General features: G+C 31.2%; 2 protein-coding genes across 2 annotated transcripts in view; both read right to left on the bottom strand.

Moving 5' to 3' along the window:
- Positions 1-1,234: 1,234 nt before the first annotated feature.
- LOC9321551 (pentatricopeptide repeat-containing protein At3g22150, chloroplastic) lies at positions 1,235-4,332 on the bottom strand. Its single transcript, XM_002883298.2, has 2 exons — positions 1,633-4,332; positions 1,235-1,526 (listed from the first exon to the last, which is right to left on the bottom strand). Exon 1 carries the CDS (start codon positions 4,187-4,189, stop codon positions 1,715-1,717), a length of 2,475 nt encoding a protein of 824 aa, XP_002883344.1. The 5' UTR covers positions 4,190-4,332; the 3' UTR covers positions 1,235-1,526; positions 1,633-1,714.
- Positions 4,333-5,614: 1,282 nt separating this feature from the next.
- LOC110229925 (shematrin-like protein 2) overlaps positions 5,615-15,345 on the bottom strand; it is a 12,347-nt gene continuing 2,616 nt past the window's right edge. The window contains exons 3-4 of the mRNA XM_021031099.1: positions 5,834-5,989; positions 5,615-5,767 (exon numbers count right to left, since the gene is read on the bottom strand). Coding sequence (XP_020886758.1) covers positions 5,615-5,767; positions 5,834-5,989 — 309 coding nt within the window. The remainder of the gene's footprint in view (positions 5,768-5,833; positions 5,990-15,345) is intronic.

Below are 15,345 nucleotides of genomic sequence, written 5' to 3'. Positions count from 1 at the left end.
TTCTTTTCTTATAAATCCGTCGAGCTAATATTGATTATGACTGTAATTTATAATTATGATTTATCGCATTCACAAGAGATAACTTATAGTTAGAGTACATGTAACATATAGTTAGAGTATATGTCTTTAGTTTTTTTTAATTATTTTTTTGGCATTTGCCTTTAGATTTTAGATTCTTACGATAAATCCATAAATTAAATGAAAGAGAATAATTTATCATGCCGTACTCGTGTTTCTTGTAGATGATAAAGATAAAACAATATAAAGGAATAATAAATTGACGATATGACAAAAAATGAGTGAGAAATGGGTTGGGAAGAGGGGATGGATCTAAACACATCGTGGGTCCTATATATTCCCCTTGGCCCTTACAGTGAAATTTCACTTCTTTTTCATTTCTTAATTTTACATTTTGAGTTCAATAACCACTTACAAAACATTTTTAAAGACACTAAGAATCTTTATCTTTATAGATTCATATGTTATATATAACAAAATTATATCTCTCCCCCAAGTCAGATATGTTCATGTTTCAAATGAGCTTATGTATTCTATAAAATGAATTTAAATTAATAATTTCATTATCAATGAAAATTTACATTCTTAGCAAAAAAAATTTTTTTTTTAAATAATTTAGGGAAAAAAAGAATATGTAGAAATAGAAACTTCATTCAATTTCAGTGATGGTAATATTTTGATAAATTAGATTACTTATGTATTAAATGTAAATTAAAATTTATTTTGTAAATATCTTTAACTTATGAAAATTATATTTAAAGAGCTTAAATTTACCATTTTAACAACTAGACTAAAAAGTGATTGAAAACACATGGATGGATTGAATTGAACTTTCTAAAATTCTTTCACCTACCAGTTTTTGCAGTAGTTATATAAAAATGTATTTACTTGTATATAGGTATTTCTTATAAGTTTATGTAGTGGTGGACTAGTGGTTGAGTTCTAGTTTTTTAGATGGTCATGTAATTTTCAAACTCCAAGCATATGGTATTTGACTATTTGCAATAGTAATCACATGTGTAAACCAAAATAAAAGCTCTTCCACCATATTAAAATGTGTATATAAATAATATTTTTTTGCAAAAATATGACGATGTTTGGAAGTGGCCATTATTTGTAATTTTTATTTATTCAGTTAGGCCATTATCTTGCTGTTTATAATCACTTTATATATATAATTATTTTGTGAATAAATCCCTTCCAATTCCATTCATCATTTGTTTTAAAATTAAATTTATGAAAAAATGAAAATAATTACAATATTTAAGACTTTAAGTATACAAGAAGAAGATGCCTAGAGTGAAGATGACAGAAAGGAAACTACAATGATGTTGGTTTATCTACATTTCGTTTTTCCCAGTTCCTCCTCTGCCTTCTTCATGATTAATTAGCTTGTAATACTGTCTACAAAGATCAAACTGCACAATGGGTTTAAATCTCCATCTCCTGTCTTTTGTCTGGTCGAGTTTCCATAATTCCAGACATGACTAATGGTGTTTGAACAATTGCTGAAGACAATGATGAACAAGAGTGTTTATGACCAAAAAGATTTGCTTCTATGTCACCAACAAAGAGCTTCAGAAAGCAGAGAAATGAGAGTTTTTGAACGCTTACCCATTTTTTAAGGCATTGAATCACCTCTTGCTTTTATCTCCATCTTCTGTGAGAGCTAAAGAGTTACTACTGGCACTCTTTTTCACTCATCCAATTCCAAACTTGGAGTAACAATTGGCAATGTTGTCAGAAACGAATCGCCTCTCATATTTTTAGCCAAACCGTCGATTGCATCATAAATCTCACCAGAGTGAGGATGCTCTTGATCTCTAGACACAAAACAGTTGACATGACCTGCAACTTCAATCCCACTACGACCAACTTCTTTCTTTAAACCCTTTTCTCTCATTCCTTTCCTCACTCTATCAACGCTCTTCCAATTTTGTTCCTCAGCATACATATTCGAGAGCAAAACCTCGTACCCGGAAAAGTTCTTCCCTTTATCTAATTTAGCTAACCTCTCTGAAACAGTTTCAGCAAGCTCAAGCTCACCGTGTAGTCTACAAGACCCGAGTAGTGAACCCCACAGCTCAGCTATGTTCCCTTCTTCACCAAGTCCTTTAACAAACTCGTAGGCTTCATTAACCCGCCCAACTCTTCCCAACATGTCTGTAATGCAGCAATAGTGCTCACTTGAAGGCTGAATGTTATAAACTTCTCTCATGTCCTCGAATATTTTGAGACCTTCATCCACTAGACCTGAATAGCTGCAAGCTGATAACACTGCAACAAAGGCGATAGCATCGGGTTTGATTCCCAACTCTTGCATTGAGAGAAACAGCGAGATGGCTCTCTCGCCCATTCCATGTTGACCATACCCCAATATCATTGTGGTGTATGTCACGGAGTTTCTCTCTTTTGTTTGAGAAAACATGTTTTCTGCATACTTTATTGCTCCTGCCTTTGAATACATATCTACTAACGCAGAAGCGACAAATACGTTCTGATCCAAGTATTGCCTGATAGAGAAACCATGGAGCTGTTTACCTAAGTCAACACTACCTACTTGGCTACAAGCAGGGAGAATTGATGCCACAGTTACCGCATTAGGTCGGATATTCTGTTCTAACATCTTCCTGAACACTAGAAACGTTTCCTCTGTGTGTCCATTCTGCGTGTACCCGGAAATCATAGAATTCCAAGTAGCTTGATCTCTTTCAGCATAACCACTTCCTTCAAAAAGCTTCTGTGATATCCTAATTAGACCTGACTTAGCATACATGTCGATAAGGTAACTATTCATTCCCTCAAACTGAATGCCTTGCCTGATAAGGAAACCATGAGTCTGCTTCCCGATCTCTTTGTTTCTAAGATTTGATGCAGCCGAAAGCAAAGCTGTCACAGTTATGTAATCAATCTTAAACCCTTGCTTCTGCATCTCGTAAACCAGCATCAATCCTTCATCATCTAGGCCATTTTGGACAAATGCAGAGATCATAGTGTTCCAAGATACAACATCTCTCTCTCTCATCGAATGAAAGACTCCAAATGACTTTTGCACAAAACCACACCTTGAGTACATCACCATCAACGAGTTAATTATCACAATCGGTAGCTCTCGAAAGTTCTTGCTCACAAAACCATGAAACTGCCTGCCCAATTCTACTTGCTGTAACCCCGAAACAGCACTCGCTGCCAAGAGGAACGTTACTTCGTCCGACACAATCTCTTTCGATCCTATTGCTTCAAGAAAAAGCTCAATACTTTCAACTAGACAATCATTCTGAACATAAACACCTATCATCGTATTCCAAACCTCGATGTTTCTCTCAACACAAGAATCAAATACTCTCCTTGATGACTCCAGATCACCAAGCTCAGCATACATAGAAATAGCCGAACTAACCACAAACAAGTCCTTCACATATTCATCTCCCAATTTAAGCATCAAACCATAAAAAACATTAGCTTTCTTAATGCTTCTAGAAGTCGCCACCGCAGGAAAAACATTAACAAAGCTAACCGGGCTCGGTTTTATCTCCATTCTCATCATTATCGCAAATTGCCTACACGCTTCTGCATTTCTCCCTGTTTTCACATACCAAGAAATCAACGTATTCCAAGCCACAACGTTCTTCCTACGCATATTATCGAAAACTTTACGCACCACATCGTACTCAAAACAATCCAATTCACTTCCAGGAGCATTCAAACAAGAAACATACATATTCATCAAAGAATTATGCACAACCCTGCTCGAATTCTGTAAACAACGGATCAAATGACAATGCACAGCTTTACCAGCTTTCAAATTCTTCGTCTCAGCACACGCCTTGAGTGTAGAAGAGTAAGTATAAGCATCACATTTAGTGAAAGGTGCCGTCTTTTTCATCCGGGAATAGAAAAGAAGAGCCTCGTGTGGCAGATTATTACAAATAAACCCGATGATGATAGTGTTCCAAAGAACAGTGGTTGGTTTAGGAATTGCGTCGAACAGTTGGCGTGCAAGTTGAGGATTTCCTTCTTGACAGATTTTACTGAGACGGGAACGGATAGAAGGTGTTTGAGGAGTGAGGGTTGGTGGAGAAAAGGTAGAAGAATGACGGGTTTGATTCTGCGACGGAGATTGTAATGATAGTGGTGGAGGCGGTGGAAGAGGTAGAGCTGATCCGGCCATTGAGAAGGAGATGATGAAGAAAAAGGAAGAGCCTTTATTGGCTCTGTTTTCTTCAATCTATCTCTCTATGTTATCATCTTTTTAAGGTTCAGTGATATGATAAGAGTTTGTTTTGTTAGTTTTTTTCAGCTGACTTTACGAAATTTCTTCTATATTATCCGCAAAATATCAGTTTTTGCCGAGAACTATATTACGTAATTTTTATTTTATATTTGCGTATTCGAAATCTTTTTGTTTTGGACCTTTGTCCGTCTATTTTAGGCCTCTAGGATGGCTTACATAAAGCCTAAACTTGTCCTATTAATGGGCTTTAAGTAACTTCTTTTTGACGACGGAACTTTTTCGAGTCGTCCAAACCCGTAGGCGTGGACGTTCGGATATTTGGATTGAGTTTGGATCGGATTTTTGGGGTTTGGGATCTAAAAGTTTAAGATCTGTCTTGGATATTTCAAAATTTTGGTTCGGATTAGGTTCAGTACAGATTCGGTTCGGATTATCCACATATTCAAAATCAAATTTTTTTAATACAAATCTATTAAATTAATTGAAAATTCCTAAGCAACGAATTTTTTTACTTGAATATATCCACAAATAAAAAACGAAAAAATACTCAAAATAATCAAAAAATCAGATATTTTAGGTATTTGGCTTATTACAGGTAAAAATATTACTAATATAACATTAGTATATACATATATTTCAAAGAGGTAACCTTAGTTTTCCATTGATTTTGTTTGTGAATATCTCTAGAACGATTTTGATTTTAGGGTTTTTGTAGAATTCTGATTTTTGAACAACTTATTAGTTTTGTAGCATTCGCTCATTTTTTTTGTGATTTTGTTTACCTTAAAACAGATTTTGTTCGAGAACGTTGCAATTTCCAATTACTCTAAAAGAAGTTAAAGACTTAACTTCTAAGCGTAAAATTATCGAAGAATCAGTAAACAAAACCAGCAAAGTCATTGATGCAACTACAATATATAGGACTAACTTCTCCTCGTGAACATGTAAATTATAAAACTCTTCAAGTTCTAAACTAATTATGTCTAACCTTAAACTTTTGATTGTTGCTTAGATATAATTGTTTTTGATTCTTCAGGATCTTCATAGACTTGGACAATACCTTCCGTTACTCTTTAACTTGGTTCACTACACCGATAAGATTAAGCGGGTTTAGAATCTCAAGATAAGATGGAGTAGTGGATTGATCTCTCAGACCTTGATTCAGCGTACATGTCCGAAATTCTTCCAAGTCGATAACATAATGTTCGAGCTTGGGATGGTACTTTTCGTTTACACAGTTAAACTCCATGAGAGAGCAATGAAACTAGTATCCACATGTTAGTCTTTTTCTTGTAGTTTTTGCTTCTATATATTTTTGCTTTCATTAACTTAAAATCTTCTTGCTCCTGATTTCAACAGATTCTAAGAAATCGGTAACAGTTTACCGAGAAGCATCTGGAGTTTTCCATCATCTCTCTCATGAGCTTCTTCCTTCATTAAAACTTTGTCTGCCTCCAAGGAAGCTTCCGGAACTAACTCCTCCCCTTTGCTCTTGTTTGAGTCTCCTCTATTTAGCTGAAGGTCAGGTTAGTGAGTTTTACCTTAAATTTGTACAAGAGATCTTCTTACCTTATAATTTACCTGTTCACAAGCAGAAGTTAGTCCTATTGTAGTTGCATCAGTGACTTTGCTGGTTTTGTTTACTGATTCTTCGATAATTTTACGCTTAGAAGTTAAGCCTTTAACTTCTTCTAGAGTAATTGGACCAACTGATTGCAACGTTTTCTCAAACAAAATCTGTTTTAAGGTAAACAAAAACACAAAAAAATGAGAGAAGGCTACAAAACTAAATAACTTGTTCAAAAATCAGAATTCTACAAAAACCCTAAAATCAGAATCGTTCTAGAGATATCCACAAACAGAATTAATAGAAAACTAAGGTTACCTTTTTAGTTTTAAAAGGATCGGATTCGGGTTTTCGGGTTTTAAAAGGATCGAATATTTGAAAAGCTACACTAATAATGACATATCTATTAGACTAAGTATAGTCAACAAACCGGTTATGCAAAGCTTGTAATATCATTTAGGTTCTATTGACTATACATATGTAGTCTAATACTAATTAGTATCGAAATATCGAAAAGAGAAACAAAAAAAATCTTAGGAAGAGAAAGATATTCAGCAAAAATACTAAAAAAAGTGCAGTCTCTGTATTATGCTTTTGATTTGTCAAAGTAAACGGTGATTTAGCAATGATCGTATTCGTATACTAGGATATGACCCGCAGTACACCGCGGATTAATTATTTGATTTTTTTTATTTTTATAAATTGATGAATTTATTGTGTATAATATTTTTTGTTGTATACCGCGGGTAACATGCGTTGTATCTAAAATAAAAAATTTTAAGTTGTATTTGTTTTGTTTAGTGTTTAAGATTGTATAATTGTATTTTGATTTGTTATTTATAGGATTTCACCTGTGGTATATTGTCTCGTATTAATATTGACCCAAACCCGTCCAACCATATAATCTAAAATGAAATTAAACATCATTTTGTTATTTTTTTAATAACACTTTTATTTAAATGTCATATAATTCGAGTTAATTTGAAAGTTGCTTTCAAATAGTTTCCATGTATATTTTTAAATTAGTGTGTGTTTTTGGACCAACCCATAAAAACAATTTATAATTGTATCTTAAAATACTAATTAGAATTTCACCCGTGATATACTGTCCCATTTTAGATAATTGTAAAAATTAAAGAAAGATCCGAATGACTCAATTTCGGGTCTGAATAAAATAACGACATGATTAAATGCTCAATTTGTTCTTAAAAATGTTAATATAGATTACACACATATTTTTATTCATCGATTGAGTAATATATGTCCGTTTTAAAAAATTTGAATTGTAACATATGCAAAAAAAAAAACTAAAATTTACTAACTATTTATATATTTTATAATAATTTAAAATAATATAAATATAAGATCAAATAAAAGTGAAATAAGAATCATATATTTATGTTTAAATTAGGTAGAGAGGTTTTAGGAAATTAGTGCAAATTTGTTATATTAGCATTAAATCATCATATTTGATTTCTTTATCTATAAAAATCGTGGAGAATATACCATAAATAAAGCGTTTAAATATAGTAATTAGTTGAGAAAGTATATATATTTTAGATTTATTAATTATTTTCGTTTTTTAATTTTGCCAAAATTTAAGGAAAGATCCGATTGAAGATTTCCGGGTCAAAATTAAATAAATTTGACCCGATTTGGGTACCCCAAAAACTGCTGCAAAAATGTATAGTAGATACAATGACAAAATGTACTATATATTTATCGTGCATGCATAGTGATTATAGGCTCCACATACATGTATTATTTATACGCATGCGTTTCTTTTTGCAAGTGTGAACTGCATTCACTTCTTCAACATGAACGTAGCTTCAATATACTTTATTTCTTTGTTTGTCATCAAACAGTGGATATGTATTATTTGATATATATGAAACACATCGATTGCAACAAAAATATAACGTACGTGGATATGTTATACTTTGGTGCTGGAAATATGTTTACGAAATCGCAAACATAATTTAGCCATTAGCCACTGTAATTTTGAATAATTTTGTCAGTCGGATTACCATGTTATCAAACTCTAGCTAGTTTCAGAGTTAACTAAATGTAGCGTAATAAAATTCAAATCCAGACAAAAATATAGCAGAGAATATACGTTGAAGGATCATCTGAAAGAAATGATAAGAAATACGTAATAGATAATTATTTGTATACTGTATACAATACAATCATGATTGTCACGAAATTTTAGAGTTCTGATATTTTTGTGCAACAATATAATACTATAATAAATAATAGTATCTTTGGCATCTTTAGGCGCTAAACGATAGTTATAAATTTATTTTTTGGGGGAGCTTGTAGTTGCAGAATAGACGTCTCGAAATCAATAATAGTACGTATACTAAGGGCATCATCAATGGGGGATCATGTGAGGGTGTTCTTATAGAGAATATAATGTTAAAATAATGTAAGATCATGTGTTTAGATCTTTTGTTTAGAAGTTGATTAGTGGGAGAACATGTGTAAGATTTTAAGACTTAATAATATAATAATCTAAATTAAATTAAGATTTTACAATTATTAAAACATTTAAAAATAACATATAAATTGCAAATGCCAAATTTATGAAAAACTGAAAATAAAAGTGAAAATACAATACTAAATATTTATGAAAAAAACATTAAAAATATAAATAACAATAAACAAACAAACATATTACTTAATAAAAGCACAAAAACATTTTATCTAATTAATACATAGTTTATTATCCAAATTTATTCCAAATATGTTGAATATTCCAACCAATGCCCAAATGCCACGTCACCCCGCAACACCCACAAGAACAGATCCAGGTCAAGAGCCCAGTTCCTGATCTTAAGCCCATTGACCCATTTTTTTGGATTTAAATAATGCTTAGATCAGGGGGGTGATCCCCCAATGCAGATGGTCTAAAAGATAAGACAAAAGATCAGTATAAAACTAATAGATAAAAATCTTCAAAATCAATAATACTAAGAGATCAAAGAAATTAGTAATAACAAAAATATATTTACTTTGTATATTTTAAATGAAGTGACGTTTTTCATTATTTTTATTTTATTTTCAAAACCAATGTAATTTTGAATTTTTGATATAAAATGTGGCTTAAAATAAATAAATAAAAAGAATCAAAGTTTTATCAACAAAAAAAAAGAATCAAAAGTCAACTTGCTTTGCAGAGGTATAACAGAGTTCTTCTACTTCTTAATTTGTGTGAAAAAAACATAAAAATATATTTATTATTAGGATATGACCCGCGGTACACCGTGGGTTAATTATTTGATTTTTTTATTTTTATAAATTGATGAATTTATTGTGTATAATATTTTTTGTTGTATACCGCGGGTCACATGCGTTGTATCTAAAATAAAAAATTTTAAGTTGTATTTGTTTTGTTTAGTGTTTAAGATTGTATAATTGTATTTTGATTTGTTATTTATAGGATTTCACCTGTGGTATATTGTCTCGTATTAATATTGACCCAAACCCGTCCAACCATATAATCTAAAATGAAAATAAACATCATTTTGTTATTTTTTTAATAACACTTTTATTTAAATGTCATATAATTCGAGTTAATTTGAAAGTTGCTTTCAAATAGTTTCCATGTATATTTTTAAATTAGTGTGTGTTTTTGGACCAACCCATAAAAACAATTTATAATTGTATCTTAAAATACTAATTAGAATTTCACCCGTGATATACTGTCCCATTTTAGATAATTGTAAAAATTAAAGAAAGATCCGAATGACTCAATTTCGGGTCTGAATAAAATAACGACATGATTAAATGCTCAATTTGTTCTTAAAAATTTTAATATAGATTACACACATATTTTTATTCATCGATTGAGTAATATATGTCCGTTTTAAAAAATTTGAATTGTAACATATGCAGAAAAAAAAACTAAAATTTACTAACTATTTATATATTTTATAATAATTTAAAATAATATAAATATAAGATCAAATAAAAGTGAAATAAGAATCATATATTTATGTTTAAATTAGGTAGAGAGGTTTTAGGAAATTAGTGCAAATTTGTTATATTAGCATTAAATCATCATATTTGATTTCTTTATCTATAAAAATCGTGGAGAATATACCATAAATAAAGCGTTTAAATATAGTAATTAGTTGAGAAAGTATATATATTTTAGATTTTATTAATTATTTTCGTTTTTTAATTTTGCCAAAATTTAAGGAAAGATCCGATTGAAGATTTCTGGGTCAAAATTAAACAAATTTGACCCGATTTGGGTACCCCAAAAACTGCTGCAAAAATGTATAGTAGATAATTGGAAATACATTAATGCATAATATCCCAAAACCTTCACAATCATATATACGTAGGAAACTAAGCAGAGTACGTAAATGCCCTCTCTACTAAATTTAGTTAGAATAGTATCCATTGTATAACTTTGAAAAGATATCAAACTAATTCAAAATCTGATTCGTTCAATCAATTAGAAAAGTTGGATTGGTCCTTATAAATTTTCATTCGAATAAAAATTAATTTTTGAGAAGAATCAAACATTTTTAATAGAAAAATACTTCAAAACTGATAAATTTTATATTATCTCATGTTCCCTCGCAATTTTATGTATTAGAAAGATCACTTCTTCGTTTGTCCAAAAAAAAAAAAAAATGAAAGATCACTTCTTCATACGCATACGTCAATATTTTTGAATTATTTTGTGGCTATTAAGATTTACTTTTTGTAACTTAAGAAATATTTACAGCGTATAAGTATTTTGATGATAATGTTTGGTATTTTGTGATGCTTATTACGATATAAGGCATCTTTTTCCCTAAGGTGCTGAAAGTTTGAATTGATGCTTGAATTAAAAAAAAAAAAAACATAAGGTGTTGAATCGAAAAAGAATTAGAAGATCGGATTCCAAATGGTTTTAGAAATTCCTTGTTGCAAACCACATACATCTTCGTTATACTTACATAACTAAATAGCTTTTCTCAACAAGAAATCAAACTAGAAAAACTAGACTACGTACCTTTTTAGAGGGGTTTAACTCTCACCACTAGCTAGCTAGTCAGCTAGTCCAACTATCTGTTGTTGGTTATCTTGTTGTAATAACTAATGTTTAGACATACGATTGCATGAAAATAGTTTTTAGAAGTTCCGAACTATCTTTTCTTTCAAACAAAACCTCGAAGCTAAAGAAGATATAATTAATCACAACATTGATAAACCATTATGCTAATTGCTATAGCCTATATCTGTCGTCTTGCCAAAAATATCTAAAATCGCTAAGGAACAAACCAATATATTTGATCACAACAGGTTGCCATTAAATCACATCTTTGTTAAGACTTGTAAAATGGCAAGTCGGCAACATATTAGAAGTGGAAAGAAAACATCCAAACGATGATCGTTGTCTGATGTTCTAGTTTTTAGCTCTTTTCTGCTGGTGAAGGACCGACGTGTCTAAACGACAAGTACTCATGAGTACTCCGACCACTAGTTTTTCTTATTTCTTGTCGCGGTTTGGGGAGGAATCAAAGAGATGAATGGTGGAGTCACATGCACCCACGAGTCATTCACAAGGTCGCATATTATCCATTTCTCTTCTCTTTTTTTTTGTAAGGACAATTAAATCCTAAAAGTAACATACTTCACGGGTTACACTATTTTAACTATCTGCCGAATCGTACTCGCCACCTTGTAACCGCGTCCATAAATTTACTTCGGAAGGACAGATTTAAAGATGTTATTTTCATTTGGATCCCAAAAACTTCGAACAGGTCGGCTGATATATATGTTAGCTAAACGCCTAAAAAGCTAAAATCCAATGATCAAGTTTTATATTCCACTTTCATATCTCTCATTTCCTTATTTTACCTTCTCCAATCTGTACATTGTTTAATTAATAAAGTTTCAAATGTTAAGAAAAACGAAAAATCGGAAGTACAAAAATTTGATAATTTAGTTTTATGATTTTTGCACAAGATGGGTTAATTTCGAAAAGAATAAGAAGAAGCTCTGATGTTAGTTTTGAACCGTATTATAAAAAGTGATGAAGAAGGTAAATGTCAAGTTTTATGCGATTTCAAATCCAAATTAACTGATAATGAATGGATTAGCTAGCTCTTCATAAACCCTTATCTTTAACTTTGGATGTAGAATTTAAACACGCCCCATTTAATTATGAATGTAGAGGATCCTAATACGTTCTTCATGATATCTTGATCATAAAATTATATATATATACTAGATTTTAACCCGCGATACACCGTAGTATAAAAATATTTTTGTAAATTTTACTCCTATAACATATTTATTTATATTATTATTTACAATTGTTATTACGTAACGGTATACCACGAGTCCACGAGACAATTATTAATAAACTGAGGATTTAACATGTATTAAAGTGGTATATAAATATTGATTCAAATTCGTCCGCCATATAAATCATTTCCGAAATATAATTCGTTCTGTAATTTTTTAACCTGTCCCGTGATTTGTTTTTATTTTAAAATTTAATGATTATTTATTATATATAAAAGTTTACAAATCATATCATCTTCTAAGAGCACGGGACATTATTATACCATAGGACAATTTTTGGTTTTATATAATCTTTTCTAAATGAGACTGATTTAATATGTCTAATATTTGTGGTATTAAAAAAATAAGGATTTAATCCGTATTGAAGCGGCGAATTAATGATATTTTAATTTTTTTATTATTATTGATTCAAAAACCCGTTCCGCCAAACCTGTCCGGCCAAAAAACTCATTTATTTTATTAATGTTCGATATGATTCTGAATCATTGTCTAAATATTTTAATTGATGTAGAACGTTAAACACACATTTTCACCATATATGCAGAAAAAAATTGATTTTTTTTACTTTATGTATTATATGATGATTCAAAACAGTTAAAAACAAATCAAACAAAGATGATAGGAGAATCATAATTATAAACCTTAATCAAATCTTCTAAATATCTAAATTATTAAATATAGAATATCCGGTGTATGAGTTGGATTAAATATAACCCGACCCAACAAATTTTTTTGTGAATGATTTTTTGAAATGGGTCGGATATCCAAATAACCCGGAAGCATTTTTATCCACCCGTCACCAAAATGACTGCAAAAATACTATTATAGATATATATATTTTTTATCATAAAATTATTGTTTGAACTCATGATACGTACTGATATATGTATATATAAAACTTCAACTCAAGAGACAAAATTTATTTCATCAATTAGTGTAACTTTTATATGTAAACAAAATTATCTAGTAACCATTGAAAACCTAACAAACTGGTTTAATATATTGTACTCTTGGATTCGTTAACTTGGTCAACTTCAGCTTATAGATCTCTTTTTTACACTCAATCTTACTCCCATTCATGAAATCAAACTGAAGAACTTGAAAGAAGAAACAAAATGAGCAGTGAAAAAGAAGAAAAAGAATCATGTATACGAGTCACGTTTACAAGTTAGATTCTAGATGTGGGAAAGCCTATGTTTCGGCTCGGCAACACTATCAAATTCACTAGTTTCAAAGTTACAGATAGTGCACAAGCTTGATTAGGGGTGGGCATTCGGGTATGCGGATCGGGTTCGGGTAAAACCCGATCGGGTACGGGTTTTTCGGGTAGAGGAGTTTAGGACCCAATAGGGTAAATCTAAAATATCGGTTCGGTTTCGGTTCGGGTCTAATCGGGTTCGGGTCGGTTCGGGTTTAGATTTTTAGAACCGCTAAATACCCAAAAAAATCGGGCACCCATCGGGTTCGGGTATTTTATACCCAAATACCCAAAATTTTACCAAATACCAGAATTTTACCCGAAATTTTACTCTAATATCCGAATTTTATCCACAATTTTACTCAAATATCCGAGTTTCACCCAAAAATTTATCCGAATAACCGGAATTTTGTCCAAATATTTAAAAAATTTACAAGCATCTCGCGTATAAATATATTTAGTCTTAAATATATAAATATAAGTGCATTTAATTTTTGGTAATTACTCTCGGATATTTGGATATAAATGTATTTATCTCAAATATTACATATATATAAAGTTTTTATATGTATAAGTATAAGTAATTTTGGGTAATCGGGTACCCGTTCGGGTATCGGGTTCGGATCGGGTTTTACCCTATACCCACGGGTACGGCAATACAAGACCCAATAGGGTAAATAGCTAATACCCGTACCCGCCCCGAACCGGTTTTTTCGGGTCGGTTTCGGTTCGGGTATTCGGGTACGGTTTTTTTGCCCAGGCCTAAGCTTGATCATCTCACTCTAACAGCCCTAAAGATCAATCCTAGCTAGCTCTGGTTTTAAAGACCTCTCTGTTAAAACAAACTATAAACCTCTCCTTGATATCACTTTGAACCGCAAAAACAATATCAAAGCAAACCAATTCTTGGACTTAACGAAGTCATTAATTTGACTCAAGACTCAATTACCATAAACTAGTCCAGTTTACTCCTGGAGATTGATTGGTTTTAATCGTTAGATCAAAATATACGAAACTTCAACGGTCAGAAATTTATTATGTTGGGATTGCTTCATCAATTAGTGAAACTTTTCACCTGTAAACAGATGTATATATATAGTAGCCACTAGCCACTGAAACCTAACAACATGGTTCTATATTTATCAACCAATATATATACAAATCTATAGGTTTATATATCATAGATTTGAGTCTACTCAAAATTGATTCTCCACTTCTTCTTTAGGTAGAGACACAAACTAACACCCAAAAGTGGACCTAAATGAGAGAAAATGATGTGTTTAATTATTTGTGACTAAAAAGAGTAGAGAATGGGCGATGCCTCTTAAGTCAAATAATAATGATAACATTCCTTCATACATTTCACCGTTTACACACTGGCCTTTACCCTACAAAAACATTTGCTTGCTCCCAACGTTTTCAACCAATAATTACAAATTATGATTACGTCCAAAAAAAAATTATTTATGTCGATCATCATATAGCAAAGGTTAAGTTAGTGACTTCCAAAAGTTTATAGACTTAGGGCTTGAGAATATGCCGAGACATTTCTCTGATTTATGGCTTTGATTTCAGGATAGATTTTTTAGCAAATCAATCTGGAATTGTAAGATGCAAGACAAGATTTTTTTAGACCATGATTTCAATAACATTGGAGATCGTTGGACAATTTTTTTAACGATAAAATTTTGAAATATGTTTTAACCGTTAACCAAAAACCAACGAGTCTTTAATCAATCTAAGTAGAGAATGTTGTCCTAATTTTTCCTAAAAAGATAAGAATCTATTACACATAATATACGCCAATTTAGGAAAGTCCGACAAAAATCTTAAGTGTCTTGTAGTAATTAAGTGCCCTGATATACGTACGCGCTTTAATCAAATCAAAGTTCAATCGCCTAATCCCAATTTTTCCTTGCAATCTAATATACACAAATATCCTAGAATATTTTTCTATAAATAGGAACTACTTATTCGTATTGTTTACTAACTCACTGAACTCCAGTTTCTCAATAATGG

The sequence above is a fragment of the Arabidopsis lyrata genome (assembly GCF_000004255.2).
Source record: "Arabidopsis lyrata subsp. lyrata unplaced genomic scaffold ARALYscaffold_3, whole genome shotgun sequence".
NCBI classification, from domain to species: domain Eukaryota; kingdom Viridiplantae; phylum Streptophyta; class Magnoliopsida; order Brassicales; family Brassicaceae; genus Arabidopsis; species Arabidopsis lyrata.
The sequence above is the reverse complement of the archived record's forward strand: the minus strand, read 5'-3'. Positions and strand labels throughout refer to the sequence as shown.

Bases quoted from the DNA above. Each gene is read 5' to 3' on its own strand.
- LOC9321551 (XM_002883298.2), bottom strand. From the start codon at position 4,189: ATGGCCGGATCAGCTCTACCTCTTCCACCGCCTCCACCACTATCATTA.